The sequence below is a fragment of the Emys orbicularis genome, chromosome 10 (assembly GCF_028017835.1).
Source record: "Emys orbicularis isolate rEmyOrb1 chromosome 10, rEmyOrb1.hap1, whole genome shotgun sequence".
NCBI lineage: Eukaryota > Metazoa > Chordata > Testudines > Emydidae > Emys > Emys orbicularis.
Genome location: NC_088692.1, coordinates 35392605 through 35412412, shown reverse-complemented (window position 1 = coordinate 35412412; position 19808 = coordinate 35392605). Strand labels below are relative to the sequence as shown.

Here is a 19808-nt window from a genome sequence, read left to right as displayed (position 1 = left end):
GAGCTGGACCCTCTCTGGAGAATCGGGTTGAGGAGCTGAGCCTCCTCGCTCTGTGCTGACCTGCTGTCTGAGGGGCTGTGTTGCCTGGCCAACTGACAAGCGAGGTTCCATGACGAGGCATTTCACCTGACCTAGGCCAGGCCTGCCACCTCCGCCCTTTCTTTCCCAAGCGGACCAGGAAATACAGCACAGGGCTCTCGCTTTCCCCCCTCGTGCGTATGGGAGCGGGTGTCGCGCTGCTGTTCTGCACACATCTCCCGACAACTACGGTGCAAAGCCATATAATGCCTCATTTGTTGCCTCGCGTTGGAAGATCCAGCGAGCGCAGTCTGGCTGCGATCAGCTGCTTCTCTGTACAAGTCTATTAACCCAGCAGGTCAGGAGCCAGTGCCTGGACGGCTGCCCATAGGGTTTGGAGGGGGTGAGGGTGGCCGAGAACGCTGCAAAGCAACAGTTAATATTGCAGCCAGTTCGTCCTGGTGGGCTGGCCGCCCCCTTCTAGCCGTCCACCCACCCTCCACTGGTTAACAGAAAGCTTGGACTTGAGAAAGGATTTTTCATTTCTTCATTGTGGGGATGGAAAATATACAAAGCTCCCCGCAAAAATATTTAGTCAGCAGCAATTTTCAGAGGAATTTGGGATGTTAATTTAAAAAATCTGCTGGGAGGGGACTACAATGGGCCCTTTGAAAGGGAGAGGGCGTCCCTCACGCCTGGCCGCAGAGATCTGAGTGCCAGCTCCCAGAGAGACGGCCCCTCCTCTAATAGAAAGCAGCCCTCCAGGAAGTCCACCTGAGGAGTGACTCCGAAAAATCTAGCTCGGTCCAGACGCGCCTCTGCTGGATGATCTGCTGCTCGGGCCAGAATCCTCCGGGCGCAGGGCGACTTCTCGCACCAGGCCGTCTGCAGGCATCAGCCCTTGCCAAGCTGCAGCCTCACAGTAGAACTCCAGGAGTCCTTCTGGCTCCTCTGCCCTGGGCCAACTTCAGCTCTGCTCAGACACGGATTTGAGGCTGAGCTTTGGGGCTGGGTGAGGGAGTTAAACTTACGACCCGTGTGAGGGAGCTAAAATCCAGCTGGTTGTTAGGCATGTGGTTAGCGCTCCTGGGAGAGAGGATGAAGGCAGCCAAACTCTATCCATGTAATAGCTACGGTCTTGCAATCTCCACCTCACCCCTTGCCCACCCCAGTCCTTGGCTTCCCCTGCCAACAAAGGGGCCGGCTAGTTCCAGTGGACGAGGCTGTTTTTTATGATGTGCCCGCTTGACCACGAAGAACTGGCTTGAGATCAGCATCCGAACTCGCCTGGGCCCCATTGAACTGAAGTGATAGCTCCGGGACTGTACCAGTCTGAGTCATGTTCACACTGGCTAATGAGGGGCAAAGGCTCCATTTCTCATTACCAGCCCCAGACCACGATTCCATAGACAGGGAGTATAACCTCTCTAGCTCCCTGTAAGGGAGTAGGGATGGCCAGTGGTTAGGGTGCTAGCCTCTGAGATTCAGGAGATCTGTAGCCAGGTCCCAGCTCTGCCACAGACACCCTGTGGGACCTTGGTCAAGTCACTTTGTCCCATCTGTCCAATAGCCCTGCCCTGCTCCTCAGGGATGAATACAGAAAAGACTGTGAGGCACCCAGCTGCTCCAGTGATGGTGGCGAGGGACGTAGCAACAGTAGATATTATTTATGATAGATTACCGCGGGGCCTGGCGGCCCCAGCACTGAGCAGGGCCCCATTGTGCTAGGTGCTGTCTAGCCATGCGATAAGAGGCAGTGTGTGAAGGGAATGTGGAGATTTGGTGTTAAATGCTCCAAAGGCAGGTGCAGGGACTGAGGCAGTATCCCTTAGCCCTCCCCTAGGCACTGTTCTCCTGCTGGCGTCAGTGCTCCAGGAGCTGAGGCAGGTGACCGGAAAGGTGACCCAGCCCTGCACCATGGTCAGGTGTGCGAGAGAATTGCTCCACATGCTCACTAACTGGCCTGCTCCAGAGCCCCCCGCTGCTCCTTGGGGAACCTGATTTCCAGGTCACAGTCCCCCTTTCAAATGGGGTAACCCTGTCAGTCCCGCAGCTGCTAGGAGCCAACAAACCTCTGTCTGAGGAGATGAGCGGCTGAGTCGCTCTCCTGGCAAGCAGAGCGGCTGACCTGTGTCTGCTCAGATGTTCCAGATGAAGCTGCGCACTGGGCAGAGACAGGCCTGCAAACTCCAGCCCGAAAAGGGAACGAGTCAGAAACTGCTGGGTGTGTGTGAGTGTGAAGTGTGTGCATGTGCGTGCGAGGTATGTGCACGTGTGGGTGTGTGCTCACTTATATTCAAGGCTGCTAAGCTGGATAGTGCTGGCCCACAGGAGATGTCAAGCGAGCGCAGGCCAAGTGAATGTGTTGTGCTCTGTGAGACACATGCAGGCTGCACCGAGATCTGCGGTCTCCTGTGTACACGTGTGCGGCTAGGTCCTTAACAGTCCTGTGACGCTGCCCAGCAGCGATCTCATTGAGCCGCCCAGCACCCCAGCATGGTGCATCAGTATCCTGGCCCACAGCGAGTTCTCCTGGGGGTGAATGGCGACACTTGGAGAACTCGGGAGAATACGGGGAGCCTCCCACCTCAGCTCTGGAAGAAGGGGCGTAGGCAGTGTGCAGGAGGGACAGGGAACAGCCGTCTGAGCAGCGGGGAGAAGTGGCCTTTGAGCTGTGTGTTTATAATGGCACAGCCTCGCCTTGGCTGAGGGCCCAGGTCTGCCACCCTGGCCCCTTGCTCTCCGTGGGGCGGCCCATAGGCTGCAGCTCCATCCGGCAGGAGGCAGGGCAGTGGGACGTTGGCTGGCGCTCAGTGCTGTGCTCACAGCGGGGTCCATGTCAGTAGTGTCAAGGAGATCGTTAGACCTGACCCCTGCTGCGTGGGGTGAGCTTTGCACGCTCAGGCTGGATCATCGGTGCCGCGGTTAGCGCTCTGCCAAGTACAGATTCCTGGTACGTTAGCACCTCAGAAGGGAAAGCCTCCAGCCCAGCGAGCCAAGGAGCTAACTGCACTGACCGGATCCCAGGCTCTCCCGGACGCTCCCTGGGACTGTCTCATGCCTCCGGCAGCCACACCCAGCCAGGCTGTGCCAGCCCCCCACGCCCGCAGCTCACCCAGCAGAACCGAGCCGCTCAGGGGCCAGGGCTTGGCACAGGGCGCTCGCTTCTCCAGGCGGCATTATTGTGTGTCCGCACTACCACACTTGGCAGGCAGGAAAGCTTTTGTCTGCATGGTCGAGGACAGAAATAGCCAGGCTGGGGGGCCAGGAGCGAGGGGTCTGGGCAGAACTAGGGGGGCAGGCCCAGGATTGAAATAGCAGCAGCGCAGGTTGGCAAGGGTGGGGTATTGGCCCAGCTCTGGGGATGCAGGCGCTCGGTGGCTGCTTGCACCGGGCCTGACTCAAACCTCTGCTGTTCTCTCACAGCCAAACTTGTCTGGTTGGCAACACCTGCTCGGCAGAGGCCCCGCACTGGGAAACTCAGGCTGCTGCAATGGAAAGGGAAAGGGAGCCGGGGAAAAGCAGTGCCGCGGGGCCTGACCATCTCAGCTCTCTGATCTCCGAGAGCCCTGCCTGCCCCTGCACTTTGGAGGGGAGCTGGGCCAGGGGCTGCAGGCCAGGCCACACTCTGCTCCATGCGTAATCCGAGTTCTGTAACGCTCCGTTAATCAGAGCCAGGCGGCCCGTCAGCGAGCGGCTGGGGGGAGAGGGGGGCTATGGAGGGGGAGGCAAGGGTGGTGGGTGAAGAAATGAGAGGCAGCTGTGTAAATATTGATGGAATTTGGCTAAGGAAAAGTGAAACCAAATGATTTCTAAATTCTCGCACTCCCAAATCTCCATGTAAACACGCTGGGGCTGCCTAAAGCCAGCCAACCCTCCTGCAGGCACATACAGCGCCAGGGAAACTGCCCCCTGCCCCCGTGTACCCAGTACAGCATGCGCTGCGGGGCAGCTTGTCTTTCATTCATCCCCTGGGCTGGGGCACGATGGGCCGGTTTGAGTACAGCGACCCAGCCCCTGGTGCCTGCCGGGCTGGGCAGGGGACCCTGATGGTGCTAGCTCTTTGTCCTGTGGCTGAACTGTCCCCTCTGCCCTCTGATGTGCCCGCAAAGGTGGAGCAGAGCACGAGATCTCTGCTGAACGCCTGGCTTGGCTTGTAGGCAGGACACGTCCCATCGCTGCCAGTTTCGGGGTGGTTGGACAATGGTGGGATCGGACGGAGGCTGGAGAGAGAGGAACCCTGCAGCGGGCTGGCGTGCATGGCTGGAAAAGCCATTTTCAGGGGCTCCTCCAGGCTGATCCTATCCCTGCGCTTCAGCTTTACCCTGCATGATAGTTCCACCTGCAGCCGTACCCCCTGAGGCTGAGCGCCCATCTGACCCCCTGCGCTGCAGGAAGTGGTGTTGCTGATTCCGTAGGTGGCTGTCTCTCCCCTACGCCTGCCCTAACCCAGTGTCCTAGCACGGTGCCAGGAGGACTCTGCCTGCGGAGGTGATATCGGTTCCGAGCAGGCTTGGCCAAATTCCACTCTGGTGGTTATGGTCTGTTTTCTTGCCATTCCATGGGATATGGTGGTTTCTTCTTCACTTTCAGGCCCAAGCTGTTGGGTAATGCTGCTATGTTTTAGCCGCTGCTGCTTTCTGCCCCCCAGAGGTGGCTGCATTTCAGTGCTGGGTGATGTCTGGCAGCCCGGTGGGAGCCTGCATGCTGATGTGTTACACACCGAGCATGGGGTTGCTGTTTTCGCAGCGAGCAGGGAGTGGTCTCCTCCCTGGAGCGCCTTGGCAGCAGCCTGCCCTGCATTTCCTGGGCATAAGGGCCAGGGTCTTTTGCACTGCCGTTCCCAGAGCTGTAATGCTGTGTGTCACGCTCCTGTGGGGTTGGGGCTCAGCACTGGGCTGGCAGCCCAGCCCTCCCTTAGCTCTGAGGAGCTTTGTTCATTGACTGCTAATCAGCCAGGTGGAACCTGCAGCCTCGCTGCTGGGATGGAGAACTCACCATTCTTTGCCTGGTGACTGACCGGCTTGTGGTCTGCACCCTGCTGTTGGAAGGGGGGCGGCTGGGGAGGGATGTATTCTTCACTCTCTGATCTCAGCAAAACCCTTTGCTGCAGCAGCTCTCTCTGGATGTGGGCAGAGAAGAACTAAGCTAGCAGGACCAGTTCCTGGCACCTCCACCATCCCCACAGAGGGCGAGTGTGTAGTTCACCTGCTCTGACTGCTAGGAGTTCCCTGAGTGTTTCCAATGAATGTCAGGTCTCATTCAAAGCTGAGCAGCACAGGAGTACCGTACAGGCCTTCAGTGTCGAAAGGGGGTTGGATTTATGTTTTTCACATTAGAAATGTATGTTCTGCCTACCCTGGAAGGTCTGTGGCTGACTGGGGAACTGGTAACTTATTGGTATCTGAGATACTAAGGAAATAAAACCTGATGCCTGGAAGCGCAGTGAGTTTTATTCAGGTTGTTTAAAACTCTGGTTGTTTTCTTGTCAACATCTATTCAACCTGGGGGGGAAGGAAATATCTCATTAGGGTCAATGCAGCGAAGGGCTGAGAAAAGACCCAATCCACATCTGAGTCCTCCACCAAAACAGGAAGCTCAGATCTGATGTTCCTGCTAGTCCAAAGGTTAAAGACACAAAACAAACCCAAACGCACAGTTGCCCTCCTCAATCCAGAACCGAAGCCAAGAGAGACCTACAGCCAGTGTATTTCCTTTGCAAGTCACCTTTAAAAGAAGTTTCTGTCCTCCACAGCTCCAAAGACCTTTCCCAGGCTAACTGACATATGGATGTCTGCAGACATGCTGTGGGTCAGCCCAAGAGAAAAGGGAGCTGCCCCACCCCACCCCAGCCTCATGGGGCTTAATAATGGGCTGTTAACCTGGGAACCCCGGAGGCCTTGCCTGCACTGAGGAAGCACACACAACCCCCTACGCCCCAGGGGCCTAGCGCGATACCGTGGAATGGTGCCAAAGCCAGTGGGAATCAGTAGCGCAGACGTGACCCCACGCCCAGCAGTGCCTTGAGCCACCTTTACAGTGGTCACTCCAGGAGCCACCAGAGCCGGCCCTCGGTGGGAGTTGTTCTGTGTGTTTCTCTTGCACAGGGGGCTGCTGAAACGCCAGTGGGGAGAGCCGCTCAGTCTCCAGCTGACTCGTTGATCCACTGGGCTGCACAAACCTCCATGTCCCAGCCTCCCCCCAGATAAGCCTTGAGCTAGGCAGAGCCAACCACTGCAGAAATGGCCACTCCCGTGACTTGAGGGGAGGGAATTTGCTGGACTCCTCAAAAAGATGAAATGACCATTGGTGCCCTGGGGGCAGGAAAGGCTTGGGCACAGTGGGGCAGCCAGCTGGATTTCCCAGGGCTTCCCTCCCGCATCTAGCAGTGAAAACTGTTCCTGTTTCATAAGCTAATAAACCCCGCTAACGACTGACTGTCATCTGGTGTTAAGAGAGGAGGGAGGAGCCTGGGAGAACAGCAACTAGCGATACCAAAATCCTGCTAATTTTGGCTCAGAGCCTAGCGAAGCGTCTGGTGCTCGAGCTCGTTTGTTTGCATTGCACCAGGACTCTCCTCCCGACACTTCGGGCGCGAGGTTCATCCAGGGAAAGGAATTCACCTTATCAGGCCGGCCTGCGGAAACAGGCCTGAGCAGCCAGTGACAGCTCCCCCATTAACCCTCACTCCCCACCCTCCCACAGAGAAGATTTAGATGAGGCTTTTGGTCTTTTTAACAGAAAGAAATCTTGTCAGAGCATCGTCTGACTCATGTACTGGCCAGGACCAAGCTCCGTACTCCATCCTGCACAGATCTTGCCTGTCTCCATCTCTTGTCAGCATTTTGAGGCAGGAACTTTGTGTTCTGTGTTTGTACAGCGCCTAGCACAGTGGGGGGCCTGGTCCATAACTGGGGCTCCTAGACTCTGCTTCAATACACATAACTAACTGCTCGGTATGCCACACTCCCCCACCGTAATCTCAAAGCATTTTACCAACCTCGGTGAGCATCATTGAATGGGAAACTGATGCAGAGCTACTCACCCAAAGCTGCACAGTGGGGAAGTGGCAGAGCTGGGAACAGAACCCAGGCATCTTGATTCTCCACTTGGTGCCCTGACCCTTGGACCATGCTCCCACCCTAGATGGTGCAGATCTGCCACCAGATCTGCTAATGGAAATGATGGTCTTGTTACAGATGCTACAGAAAGGGCAGGCTGCCTTATGTTAGAGGGCCTTTCGCCACTAGCTGACCTGTCCATGTTCCCTCCAGCTCACGAGGGACCTACCGCCCTTCCCATCTGCTGGCTGTGCAGAGCCACTGCCCGGTGGCAGCTAAGTTTGGTCACAATTCTGCCTCAGGATCCACATCAGGGAAGCCACCCGCACAGTTGGTGCGAGCAGTGGCGTCTCTTGGGGCAGACAAACTGCCAAGCAGTGGCTGGCCCTGCAGACGGAGCCCCCACTCAGCCAGAGAGGGGGTCCCTTATGTGGGCAGACTCTCATAGAATCATAGAATATCAGGGTTGGAAGGGACCTCAGGAGGTCATCTAGTCCAACAGGACCAATCCCCAGACAGATTTTTACTCCAGTTCCCTAAATGGCCCCCTTAAGGATTGAACTCACAATCCTGGGTTTAGCAGGCCAATACTCAAACCACTGAGCTATCCCTCCCCACGCTGGGGAAGCTGCAGTGGCCCGGTGAGTGCTCTCCCCGCCCCGGAGATAGAGAGGGTTCCCGTGTCCAGGGCGTGCTGGCCGGTGCTTTTTGCCAGCATTAAATTGGTGCACCCAATTTGAACATAAACGGAAAGCTGCAGCGGTCTGTTAAAATCAGAGACTCACTGTAGCTCCTGTGGGGCTGGGGCTCGAGGAATTAAAGAAAAGGGATAAAGAATCCTGACAGCTGGAGTTCTCCAAGAGCTTAATTTTTTCCTCCTAATTACACTGTGAGAACCAATTTTTTGCACAATAGTGAAAACTCAATGCACGCCCCACCCAGCCATCACCACTGCTCTCCCCACGATAACCGGACTCCTGCAAATCATCTCCCATGGGCGGATGGGAAACTGTAATTCCTCCCAAGGACACTGGACTGCTCCTCAAAGCTGGAGTGGTAACTCGGCGTTTCCACTTCTCGGTGGTGTAGGGAGACGCTGATTTGTCGGTCTGTGCCTACGTCCTTAGCATCCCTCACAAGCCGGACGCAGCTAACGCTGTACAAAAGATTTTATTTTTGTACAAAAAGCATCCTCCTTCATCTATTTTACAAAACAAAAGGACACAGATCTGTGTTAGAAAAGAGCTTTCCCAGAAGAAATGGGAAATAACCATGTATAAATATTCTCTAAAAGTTCTTAAAGCTTTAATTCCCGGGTGGTTTTTTCCTTCAACGCACTGGGGGAGTAAGTCCGAGAGTCCCTGCACCTCTGGCTGTGTGTGTTGGGTTTTTTTCCTTCCTTTATTGCTTTTCAGGTAGAACTACGGAGGAGTCTGTTATCCTGGGCAGCACTTAGCTAAAGGAGCTTTTGTTACCAGCACACTGAGGCCTCTTAACTAAGTCACACATCTTTCTCTGTAGCAGTGGCTAAAAACCTTCTCTCTACACACATAGCAGGGCAGCCAGGGAAATGCAGGCACTTAGTCATGTGCTGAGCAGATAAATTACAGTGTCTACTTCCTAAGTGTATAAGCCTCTAGGAAAATTGCACATTATGTGGGGTTTCGTCTTAATTTAAGTTAACCCTCAATGTCCTTTGTCCCATGCGGAACGTACCCTGGGTACTAACAACGGTCAGCCCGTATCCCATCCATCCAGGCTCTGGAATTTGTGAATGGCGACTCTCTCATGGTCTCTCTTGTGCTCTAGAAATAGGACGGCTTGACCGCTGGGCTGTTGTTGTTACTGGGGTAGCGTTGGTGCATCAGGGGGACGTCGCATTCTAAGCCATTCAGCACCGCCACGTTCTCTGGCAGCTTTTGACTGTGGGTCGCTAAGTCTCTGTTTTCCAGACACGTTTTCACCCCTTCCAGCTCCAGGGGGCTGGAGTCCACCCTGGCATCGGCATGTGCCTTAGCCCGTCGGTGCCGGAGATAGTACGTGACTGCTGTCACAGCAATCACCAGCAGCAGCACAGCAGCCAGCGCTGGCACGATCATGAGCGTCAGGTTGCTGTCTTTGCTCTGGGTGACAGGTAGGTGCTGCTGGTGAGTCCCCTGCACAGCAGTGTGGGCCTCGATGCAGAACTCCCCTTCTGAGGGCTTCTCCCCCAGCGGCCCAGTGCAGAGGCGGTAGGTGGAGTTCGGTCTCAGCGCGCGTACCGTGTATTCGGAGAGCGACGTCGGCAGGCTGAGCGTGACTGGCCGCTTGTCGGGCCCGGACAGGTTGCGGTAGGTCAGGCGGATGCCCTTCAGCTGATCTTTGGCCTGTTGATAGTTTTTTAAGTCCACCGTCAGTGAGGTGCTGCTGACCTGCTTAATGCTGATTTGCTTGCTCTGCGTGGGCGCCTGGGTGATAGGGGGCAGGGTTGTTCTCTGGATCTCGGCCTCGCAGTACAAGCCCGAGAAGCCGTTGGGGCACTGGCACTCCAGGTGGTTGTGCGCGTCTAGCTGGCAGGTGCCCCCGTTTAAGCATGTCCGGGGAGGGCAGATCTGCATCTCGGGGCTAGTCGGCCCCTGCGCAGCCGTGTGTGGCATGCGAGTAGAGCTGTCCTGCCGGGGGGCGGGCTCATGAGTGGGAGCAGCAAGGCTGGGTTCCAGCGCAGAGTGCCCGCTGCTGGTGAGGAGCACGTCCGGCTGCCGGGAGGTGGTTCTCAGGGTGGGGGTGGGGGTTGGGGTGGCAGGACAGCCGAAGTCTGCGTATTCCAGGTGCTGGAGGAGCTTAGCAGCGTTCTTGGGAGGGAAGTGGCACCTTGTCTCCTCGGACCTCCTGAGCGTGACATGGCTGGTGTGTAGCCAGCGCCCAAACCAGCTCAGCTGGCAGAGGCAGTTGAATGGATTCTCGGCTGCGGTGATGGCCCGGAGCCTGGGGAAGACGCTGAAGAAGTCCTGGGGGATGGTGTTGAGGTTGAGGTTGCTGATGTCCAGCTCTTGGAGGTTGGGCAGCTCCCCGAAATCCTCCGCCTGCAGCTGAGCGATTTGGGTGTTCCCAGACAGGCTGAGCCTGGTGAGGCCCCGGAGCCGCCGGAGCACCTCTGGGACTCTGCCCAGCGAGTTGTCCGAGACGTCCAGCTCGTGGAGGTTGTTCAAGTTCTGAAAAAGCTCCTCATCCAAGCTGCTCAGCCCCAACCCTGCGATCTTGAGAGACTCTATGTTCACTGTGTGAAAGGCCCCAGCTTCAATGATGGCAATGCCGTTGTGGCTTATGTCCAGCAGCAGGAGCTTGGGAAGGTTCAGTGGAGGAACCGAACGCAGCTGATTGTTCTGGAGCTTCAGCTCCAGCAGGTTCTCCAGTGTGTCCAAGGCAGCCGGGTGGATGCGCTGGATTCGGTTCCGGTCCAGGTAGAGGCGCTCCAGCAGGCGCAGCCCGTGGAAGGTTTCGTTGGTGATCTCGCGCAGCTGGTTGGATGACAGATCCAAGTTGACAAGGTTGGTGAGGGGCTGGAAGACATTCCTCTGGAGGCTGGAAATCTTGTTCTGGGAGAGGTCCAGCTGCTGCAGCGCTGGGAGGCCCCGGAAGCTGTCGTCGTGAAGCGAGGTGATGCCGTTCTCAAAGGCGTACAGGTAGGCCGTGTCCGGTGGCAGGCCACTTGGGACAACGTGGCTTCTCCGGGCCGCACAGAACACAACTTGTGGCTGGGTGCATTGGCAGCCTGAGGGACAGCCCTGAACCCGGGCTGCGGGGGACAGAAGCAGCAGTGTCCACAGGATCAGGTGGTCCATGCTGGACTCTCTGTAGAGGGGAAAACCAGAGAAATATTACCTGCCAGATGACATTGGGGGTTGGGAATCAAGTGTCTGACCCCATTGCATTTCTTCTGATATGTCTGTAAGGTTACAGCCAGTCTCCATACCCCAAGGGGTTAATTGGGCAGGGCCTAGGGTGGGCAAGGTGGGGCAGAGAGCTGCTTACAGCGTCACGTCTGCAGATAGTGTGTCATGTGATAGCAAACCCCTGAGAAATCTTGGGAGGGGGCGAGTCATATCGCTGAACTGGGGAAGGTGATGGGCTTAGAGAGTAAAGCCACAGAACTTAGATCTGGATTTCAAACTCCCTCCCCCCCCATTCATGGACCCAAACACCCTCAAACGTCGGGGTCCTTGTGGCATCATTCTGGTGCCCCATGGGCAGCAGCTTGAGCACTGCTGGGGGAGCAGATTCTGCTGGGGAACCCAGCCTGAAGGAGGAAATGCTCCTGCAGCAACCTCTCCTGCCACAGCCAGCATGACACGCTGGATTTCCACCCCGCAGGTCAGTTACTGCAAAGGGCTCACGCAGAAAGGCTTTGGCTGGATTTCCCGTTTCTGATAAGTGACCTGTCTTGGACTGACGCTGGTGAAGCCAGGATGAGCTGGGCAGCCTCCAGGGCCGCTGGCTCTGCAGTGTTAAGGGGGCGATGCTGGGCTCCCCTTCCTCCCTGCACCCTCCTTTCCTTTAGCCCAGCGAGGATGATTCTGATGAAGCCCGACTTGGAGAAGGATGGGGGTATACAGGTGTGAGGAAGAGGGGCAGCTAGAGAGCCATTCCCTATAGGGACCCAGGCTCTCTTCTTACAGCAACTTCCTCTGGTTTCCATGCCTCGAGCTGCTGCGTTTACTGGCTGTCAGACGAGGCCGGATTCCTGCGATTCCAGCTGGTTTACCAGTTCCTCGCCTCTGCGCTCAGGGCAGAGAGAGCCAGCCCGCTGTCAGCAGGGGATCACGCACTGCTGCAGCTACATCTAGACTGGGCCGTCAGTACTGCCGAGACTTCTGCCAGGCGGAGGGTGCCCAGACACTTAGACCATCCCCCTCCTTTCTCTTGCGGGCTCAGTGGTCCATGGCCGGGAAACCGCCCTGCCAGGGGTCCCTGTGGCAAGCCCACTGCAGGTGAAGCGTCGCGCAGCCTTGCAGGATCAAAGGGTCCCCATGGTGCGCAGGCCCGGCACAGCAGGGAGCGTGGGAGCCATTCAGTGCCATCTGCAGCTCCTGGCTGAGCAGGGGCTTTGCATGTCTGACCACAGGCCCCATACCGGGACCCCTGCCGTGCTGCATCGCTTTTCCTGAGCTATTGCTCATCCCTTCCTGGTTCCTGGATTCCCTTAGCGACCCCACTCTCTGGACTATTCTTGCCTGCTTGCTCTGGTCGCCAGCACCCGCCATCTAATGTCCCTTCCCTCCCCGGCTTGCATGCAGAGATCCAGCATTGCGCTCTCAAGGCTGGGCCACGGGTGACATGCTCCCAGCGCACAGTGTTTGAAACCAGCCGCCTGGCACAGTGCTGGCTGGCTGGGGACAGATCCTCGCTCCGCCCCTTGGAGACCTCGGCAGGACGAGGCAGCTCCCCTGGCAGCCTGCAGTGCGGAGCTGCGGAGGGTCTGGCCAGCCTGTGCTGGAGTGTGCCTGCCATGTGCTAGCATGCGCGACCAGCCCCCCATCCATCCCTGGGGCTTCTGAGACTGTGACCTTTGAACCCTGCACAGCTGAGAGGGCTGACAGGCCCCCTTCCGTCCTCCTGCCCAGCTGCCCTGCCTCGGCATCCCCCAATGTGCAATGTCCGTGCATCCCAAGGGGCTTCCCAGGCAGTCCGTGGGGGCGGCGCAGTGGGAGCTGGGTCGCTGGCTCAGTACAGTGGGGTGGATTTCTTGGCTGTCCATACTCAGGCCTGGGGAGTTGATTTGCAAAGCGCCAGTGAAGACAAGGCAGGACAGTCTCTCCTGCCCATGTGTGTCTCACCACAGCCCCCGTGCGAGATCAGCGGGGGAGAGTCCTGCCTGATGCCATGCGCACACGGTACTGTTCTCCTCACCAGCAGCCAACACGAGCCTCACCCACGGAGCGGGCGCTCGGCCCGTGCAGTCTGACCCGCTGGCTGCCTTAGTGTCCCTGCCTGAAAGAACCTAGGGTATATTTCCATTCCACACTGCAGCGACATTGTCCGGGGCGGGGAAGGATCACTGCTCCTCATCCTTTTCCTCCCGTACTCTCTGGGCCCGTCACCTGAATAGTCACAGTCCCTGGCCCTGCTCCCTTCCAATCCCTGGCACCAGCCTCTCCTCAGCTCCCTCTTGCTGCTAACGGCACACCCCTGGTTTTGGCAGCTTCCTAGCACTGTCATCCATCCCCCCATGGCTCAGACAGGACCTGGCTCCTGGTGGTACTTGGCTGGACCATCTCAGTGTTACTCAAAGCTTGGGCTCCCTTGCAGGGCGGCTGTGGGAGAGGGAACATTTCATCCCAGTGACTCACATCCTCCAGCGCTCTCTTCCCTGGCTGCCTGGGGCTCTGTGCAGCAGGCCGAGCTCCGGGCACTGGGGACCACAGTGAGGGCCCTGCTCTAGGCTGTAGAGCGACTAGAGCTCTGGGCTTCACCTCCCAGCCTGGCACATGTCAAATCCTCCCGATGGGCAATGCCCACAAGTGCCAGCCATTGCTGGCCCCTTGGCACACCAGCTCTGGTCACTGCTGGAACATGCCAGTGGGGGAAAGAAGCTCTAGAGCACTTGCCCCTGGCTTCATGGCCTCCTGCTTTCCCCTTTGCTGCCATCGCCTGGAGTCTGCTGCCTTCACCCTGCAAACAGATCCCCTTAGAATAGCCAACAAAGGCGCTGCCCGTCCCTTGGATGCTATGCTGGGCACAGCCTGGCACTAGCATGGACAAGCACTGGAAGGGCCAAGGGCCACCACCTCCGCAGCGGTCTGAAATTCAATGTGTGGGTCATGCCATCTTGACTCTGACAGATACACCCAGCCCAGTCCCCAGGGGAAGGGGGAAGCCCCCAAGGTCCCTGCCTACATGCATGAGTTGTGGGGAGGAAATTCCAGCCCTTTGCATATCAGCAGGAGTCACCACAGACCATCTAGTCCCCTGGATCCTCTGAGATGGGACTGGGGGGCCAGGAGCTGCCCCTCATCCCACCCCTGGCTGCTGGAGGGCAACTCACCCAAAGAGCAGCCCTGTCTCTGATCAACGGGCAGCGCCCTTCCCGCTTCAGCCAAGAGATCACCCCAGAGGAGAGCAGCCCCGAGCACTACCGCTGGGCATGGCAGCCACCTCCCATGAGCAGGGCACAGTCTGCACTCAGGAAGGGAGCTGCTTCCCCTGCCTCATTGCTCCTGAAAGCTCTTTAATCACCTGCTGGCTGTCCCTGGGCGCCCCAGCAGCTGCTTTCTGAACGCTCACCTTTTCTTCCCCACTCTCTGACGCCAGAGCGGAGCTGGTCACACAACTGCCCATGCAGGAGCCCAAGCGCTTGGGACGGCCTGGAGAGCCCAGCTGACCCATTTCCCCCTCCCCCCAGCCCATGTGCAGCCAGAGCTCCATTGCTCTGGTCAGTGCTCCCGGATCTGCCCCAAACTGGGGGAAGCTGCTGTCAGATGTCCAGCAGAGATGTGGGGAGCACCACAGCCCTTGACATAGCCTCTGTCCTAGCGACTGGGCTGGCTGCTGTGGAGCCGGGGGCAGCAGAAGCACTGTTAGAGATGTTACAGGGGAAGTGGTGGTTGCAGGATCCAACCCCTCAACACACTGGGGCATTTCTGAGAATTTTTTTTACTGTTTCCAGAATTATTTCTGGGCCCACAGAATGGCATCATATTAGGGGATGCCCAGAGCTCTTCCTGCCGGAAACACTCCACCAGGTGCCATCGCTGTGTGTGTGCAATGCACCCACATTTAGCCACAGAGGAGCCAAGCATTCTTTACGCTCTGTGCCAGTACCTTCAAGCTTGGCTCTCTCCAGCCAAAGCTCTGCATTGCAGTCGGGAGGGCACTCGCCACAACAGCTGTGCCATGCCCACGCTCAAACTAGTGCCTACTTGTCCCCTAGGCGAATGTATTGCTTCTAAAGAGACTACCCCAGCTAAGGTCAGGCATCATGCAGACAGCCACTGTCCAGTGCCCCACCCACACAGCTCTGCCAGTGACTCTGGAGCCAGGGGCCATGTGATGACGGCCTGAACTGTGTTCCCCCTCCGGACTGTGATGAGAAACCACTGTACTCTCGCCTTGTGACCCGACTACGGTGAAGTGGCAGTCGGCTGACAGCACCGAACTCCTCCGTGCCTCGCCATCCCGCTCAGCCCCTGGCTGCAATTCCTCTGCCTGGGTGCCTTGGATGTTGTTATAGGGAGAGAACACAGCGGGGCACTCTCCAGCAAGCAATGCACTGGCACCCCCACTAACCGCTGTGAGTGCCAGGGGGCTTTGGCTGATCTCACCCTGTTCATTCACCCCCTTCCTCTACTTCCCCCACTGGGGTGCAAAATAACTGTCAAAAGCCTCTTGCAGTGCATTGCCCAGAGAGTCCTGCCCACGGCTCCCCAAGAGCCCTGTGGCCGTCCCCTCCCAAGTGCCCCAGCGCTCCCTCTTGCTTCATGCTCATGCTGGGCAGGGGCCAGCAAGACCTCATGACTTGACCTCACCACTCGCCCCCCACACCTCTTGGCGCCGTTTTCAGCCCAGCACTTAGAACAACTGTTGGAGGCACCATTCACTGCTGGATTCCTTCCATCCAGAGTCCTGGCAAGGCAGTTCTGAAATCCAGCCATGCCTTAAGTCATTGCTCGGGGTGGGAGCATCCTGAGGCAGTTGGGAATGCAGGGAACATCCCTGGGCCTTGTTTAAGATGGAGCACGGAGTCTCTGCTGGCTTTAACCGTACAAATCCTGGAAGGAGCTCTTCTCACCCCCCTGGAGAATGGGCTGAGCCCTGCCCATTACCCTGGGCACCAGCTCTGTAAGGAGCTGCATGTTACAGCAGCTGACCTATGCTGCTCTCCCACTACTGCCTGGCAGCATCTCAGCTGGGTTGCATTGGAGCTCCCTTTCCATATCCTGCATCCCACCCCCAACATGGCTTCCCAGCACCTGGCTCAGCTGTCTGCAGGGGCAGGAAGTGGGCACCTGAAGCTCAGACTGTCTCTGTGGTAACAGCAGCAGATTGCCAAGCTGGAGTGGGGGGAAAGCAGCTCATTGGCACATCTCTTGTGTTTGCCCAGTGGGTGGCACTAGACAGAGGAGCAAGGAACATTGCAGCGACTTGGGGCAAGCTAAACGCTAACTAGAGACGGAGGCTCGCGCCAGAGTGTTTAGAGAGGCTGATGGCGTGGCTGAGAATGCTGCGAGGTCTCTGCCATTACCTGCTATTTACACTCCAGTAGCACCCACACTACTAGGCAGCTGGCACCTCCCCAGTCCCTCTGCCCCATGGAGCTCAGGTTATTTCTCTCAGCTCCTGTCAGCTGGGGGTTAGGACCCTGGCCCGTGGCTCCAAGGTGAACGCCACAGGAAGGCTGGAGGCATTTGCCAAGCTGTCATCACTCAGTTATTATTACAATCAGATTTATTTGCAAGAACACAAGCAGCCTCTGCAGGAACTGCGCTTCCAGACCCTCTGGGGATCCTTCCCGGCCGGCCTGCAAATTCAGATTCTTCTCAGAGGGATCCGAGCTGGGGGGGAGGGGGAGTCTTTGTAACTGGTTGCTGTGATTGGTCTGCCTGGTATCCTACCCTTGGTAAGGGCAGCCATGGTCCCCTCTTGCCCTGTGTGTCTGTGTGTGTGACACTGCACCCCACCCCTTGAGCACACCTTCCCATGCCCTGCCCCTCAGGCAGATGTTCCATTCTACCTACAGCCTGCAGGGAGGAAGTGGAAACTGGTGGAGGAATGGTGACAGGCTCCAAGCACATGGTTGGGTTTTGCAGGGGACACTTCGGAGCAATCAGACCCCATGCCAGCTGGTCCCTGCGGGGAGCCCATGGGAGGGAAGGAACACCGAGATGCCTGTTTAGCCATCCTCACCCAGGGCATGGCCTGGAGGGAGCCAGCAGCCTGGAGGGCGGGTACAGGCCCCCAGGGAGCCAGCATGCACCAAAGCACAAAGGGCCACTGGGATCACAGGGGCTGCTTGGTTCTCAGTCTGTCTGTCAGTCCTTTTAATAAGAGGAGTAATTACCAATTGGGGGGAGGGGGAGATCTTTGTAAATATCAGCAGAGCTGGCATGGGCCAGACAGGTAATAAATTGTGGAATGTGCAGCTGGGCTGGGGGCGGGGGGGGCTGTGGTTTGCAGCCCCGACAGCCCAAAGAGCCTAGGAGGGGCTAGCAGAGGGCTACAGGGCACCAGGCCAGGGCCAGAGCTGCTTATGGCAAGGCCAGACCATGGAGAGGAAGAGGCAGGTTGCAGGGAAAGCACTGCTGCTAGCCAGACACAGTGGCCCCACTGCCCAGAGAGGGGGTGATCAAGCTCCCCCCTGCATCACAGAGATAAGGAAAGGAGGCAACTAGAAGGAAAAGCTCCAGGGAGGCTAGGAAGCCTGAGCTGTTCCTTTAGCCAGGCCCCATGGGATAGCATCAGGCACTCCCTGGCCCGTGTCTGCCCTCCTGCTGCCCTGTGATCTTTTACCTGCTGAGGCCTCCCGTGGCCTGGAGGCTGTGGGTAATGGGAGCCAGCTGTGGCCAAAGGAGGCACTGCCAGGCCAAGTTAGCAGTGGAGGGTCCTGTTGCATTATCAGCAGCAGGAGAGAGGAGTGGGTCTGCCTTAGTGTCCCCTCCTCCCTGGGGAATCAGCAGGTCAGCGCTTGGCCTTCCCCCAGCAGCCTGTTACAGAGCAGTGGGGGGCCTGCCTGACACAGGACTGACCCCAACCCCCCCGCCCTAGACCAGCCCTGCCTCCCCCCAGCCACACTCCCCACTAGCCAAAGTGCAGGGTTCCTCTGACCCAAGGCTGTGCTCACAGCCTCTCCTTACTCCAGGCACCTGCTCCAGGCCTGACCCAGCAACACACAAGTGGCCACTGTCAGCTGCAGCAGAGCACGCTCAGCCTGCAGCCTCACCAGGGTCATTGTGTCTCAGATCCTGGGGGAGTCCATGGCCTTGGCACAGAGACAAACCACTGGCAGAGCACGAGTGGCGCTGCTCTGGCGGGGGAGGGTTACTGAGAGCTGATAAAGATGGTCCCTGCTGCCTCATTCAAAGAGTTGCCTTTCTGCTGGCATGCACTAGGGATTTGCTTGTACAGGGTTCTGGGCAGGAGCAGGCCCTTAGTGCCCACAGGCAGGATTGCTGTACAGGGTAGATAGGCATTGGCAGGATGAAAGCAAGGGGCCTCAGGGTGGAAGGTGCTGTGGAGTGGCCGCTGCAGAAAGGGACAGGGTGGGGGGCTGTAAGGGGTGGGAAAGGCTGTCTAAACTGCCCACCCCCCAATCTCCATGTCCTTTTCCCCAGCTGTACTCTGCACTTCCCACAGGTGCAGCTCCTGGCAGGCAGTGCTCTCCCATCCTGGGGCTGCCAGCTGAGGGCTGTGTGGCCCATGGCATGGCTGTGACTGGCCCCATTCACAGCTGCAGGCTTTGGGCCCTGGGCAGGCAGCCTGCTGTGCAGGGCAAAGGCTCCCTCCTGCTTGCCTGGCACTGGGCTGGAATTTTAAACCCCTCAGTTGTGGCCACAGGTGGCATCTGTTCCCAAGATGTGGGGACTTGAAGCAAAGAGGAATCCAGCACTTCCACCCAGGCCAGCTTTAGCTGAAAGCAGGAGGGAACACTGAGCCCCAGCACCTAGATCCCCACTGTGAGGTAGGGAGCACCCCCAAAGAATGGCTCCTATTAAAGGAAATCTTATACCCTCAGCACCAGGCAAGGGCTGTGGCTGCAGGGACAGGACCGTCCTGCTCTGCTGCCATCTGACACTTGCTCACACAGCACAGCTGGGCCGTAGAGCTGCCTGCAGCTAGGCTGGGCACTGCACCATGAGGTGCAACCTGTCACCCAGGCAGCAGCAAGGGGGATGAGCTTGCACTGAGACGCCTGGCCAGGGAGCATCATGCTCAGAGGGGGGCACTACCCCCCCCCAGTGAACTGACCAGTAGGTCAGTGTTTAACCCAGGATAATGAGTGACCAGGCACGTATCAACCCCAGGGCAAAGCTCTGGGTGTCACAGCGCAACCCGCCTCTGAGCTGGCAGCAGAGCATTGACCCAGGGCACTGCCTGCTCTCGCTGGGACACTGCTTGCTTTGGTCCTGGCCTGTGGGGACGGCCTAGCAGCAGGGATCAGGAGCCCTGCCAGCGCCTGTGCCTTCTTGGGGCCTCCATTCCCCCGCTATAAAACAGGGATAATGCTGCTTTGCTGCCCAGCGCAGTAATGCTTGTCAAGTGCTTGGAGATCCCTGGGCAGCTGGCACTAGAGAAGGGCAGAGCGCTGGGTGGCTGAGCTAGCCAAGCGAAGCTCAGACCACAAACCTGCAGTGCAGCTGGGGTCAAGAACGGAGAACCGGGGCTGTACCTGCAGCAGGGAGGCCAGGGTGGACAAGGCTTGTGGACTTTCCTACCTAGCAGCTGTGGGTGCTAGTCCAGACCAAGGAGCCCTTGGGACTCATCAGGGCCCCTTGACACAGCCAGGGTCTGTGGGGAGATCTCCCCCAGCATGTACCCCCTGGTCCTGCTGCCAGGAGAGGGGGCAGCTCATCATGGCTATGGCTCTCTGCAGGGAAGCTGGGCTGTGCCCAGCCCTGGGAAGTGGGATGGGGATGAGAGTGGCAGGGGGTAGCCCTGGCTCTGAGGGGCACTGGTTCAGCCCACTGGTGTTCCCAGCAACACTCTTGCCCAGTGAGGGCTGCAGGCAGTCAAGTGCTCTTGGGAAGCACATGGGGCCTG

At 57.9% G+C, this 19808-nt stretch overlaps 2 protein-coding genes across 2 annotated transcripts in view; one reads left to right on the top strand and one right to left on the bottom strand.

Annotated features, from left to right (window-relative positions):
* CORO7 (coronin 7) overlaps nucleotides 1–19808 on the top strand; it is a 171092-nt gene that overhangs the window by 95783 nt on the left and 55501 nt on the right. The window lies entirely within an intron of this gene.
* On the bottom strand, nucleotides 8885–10900 carry VASN (vasorin). The gene has a single exon (XM_065412761.1). The coding sequence runs from the start codon at nucleotides 10898–10900 to the stop codon at nucleotides 8885–8887; it is 2016 nt and encodes a 671-aa protein (XP_065268833.1).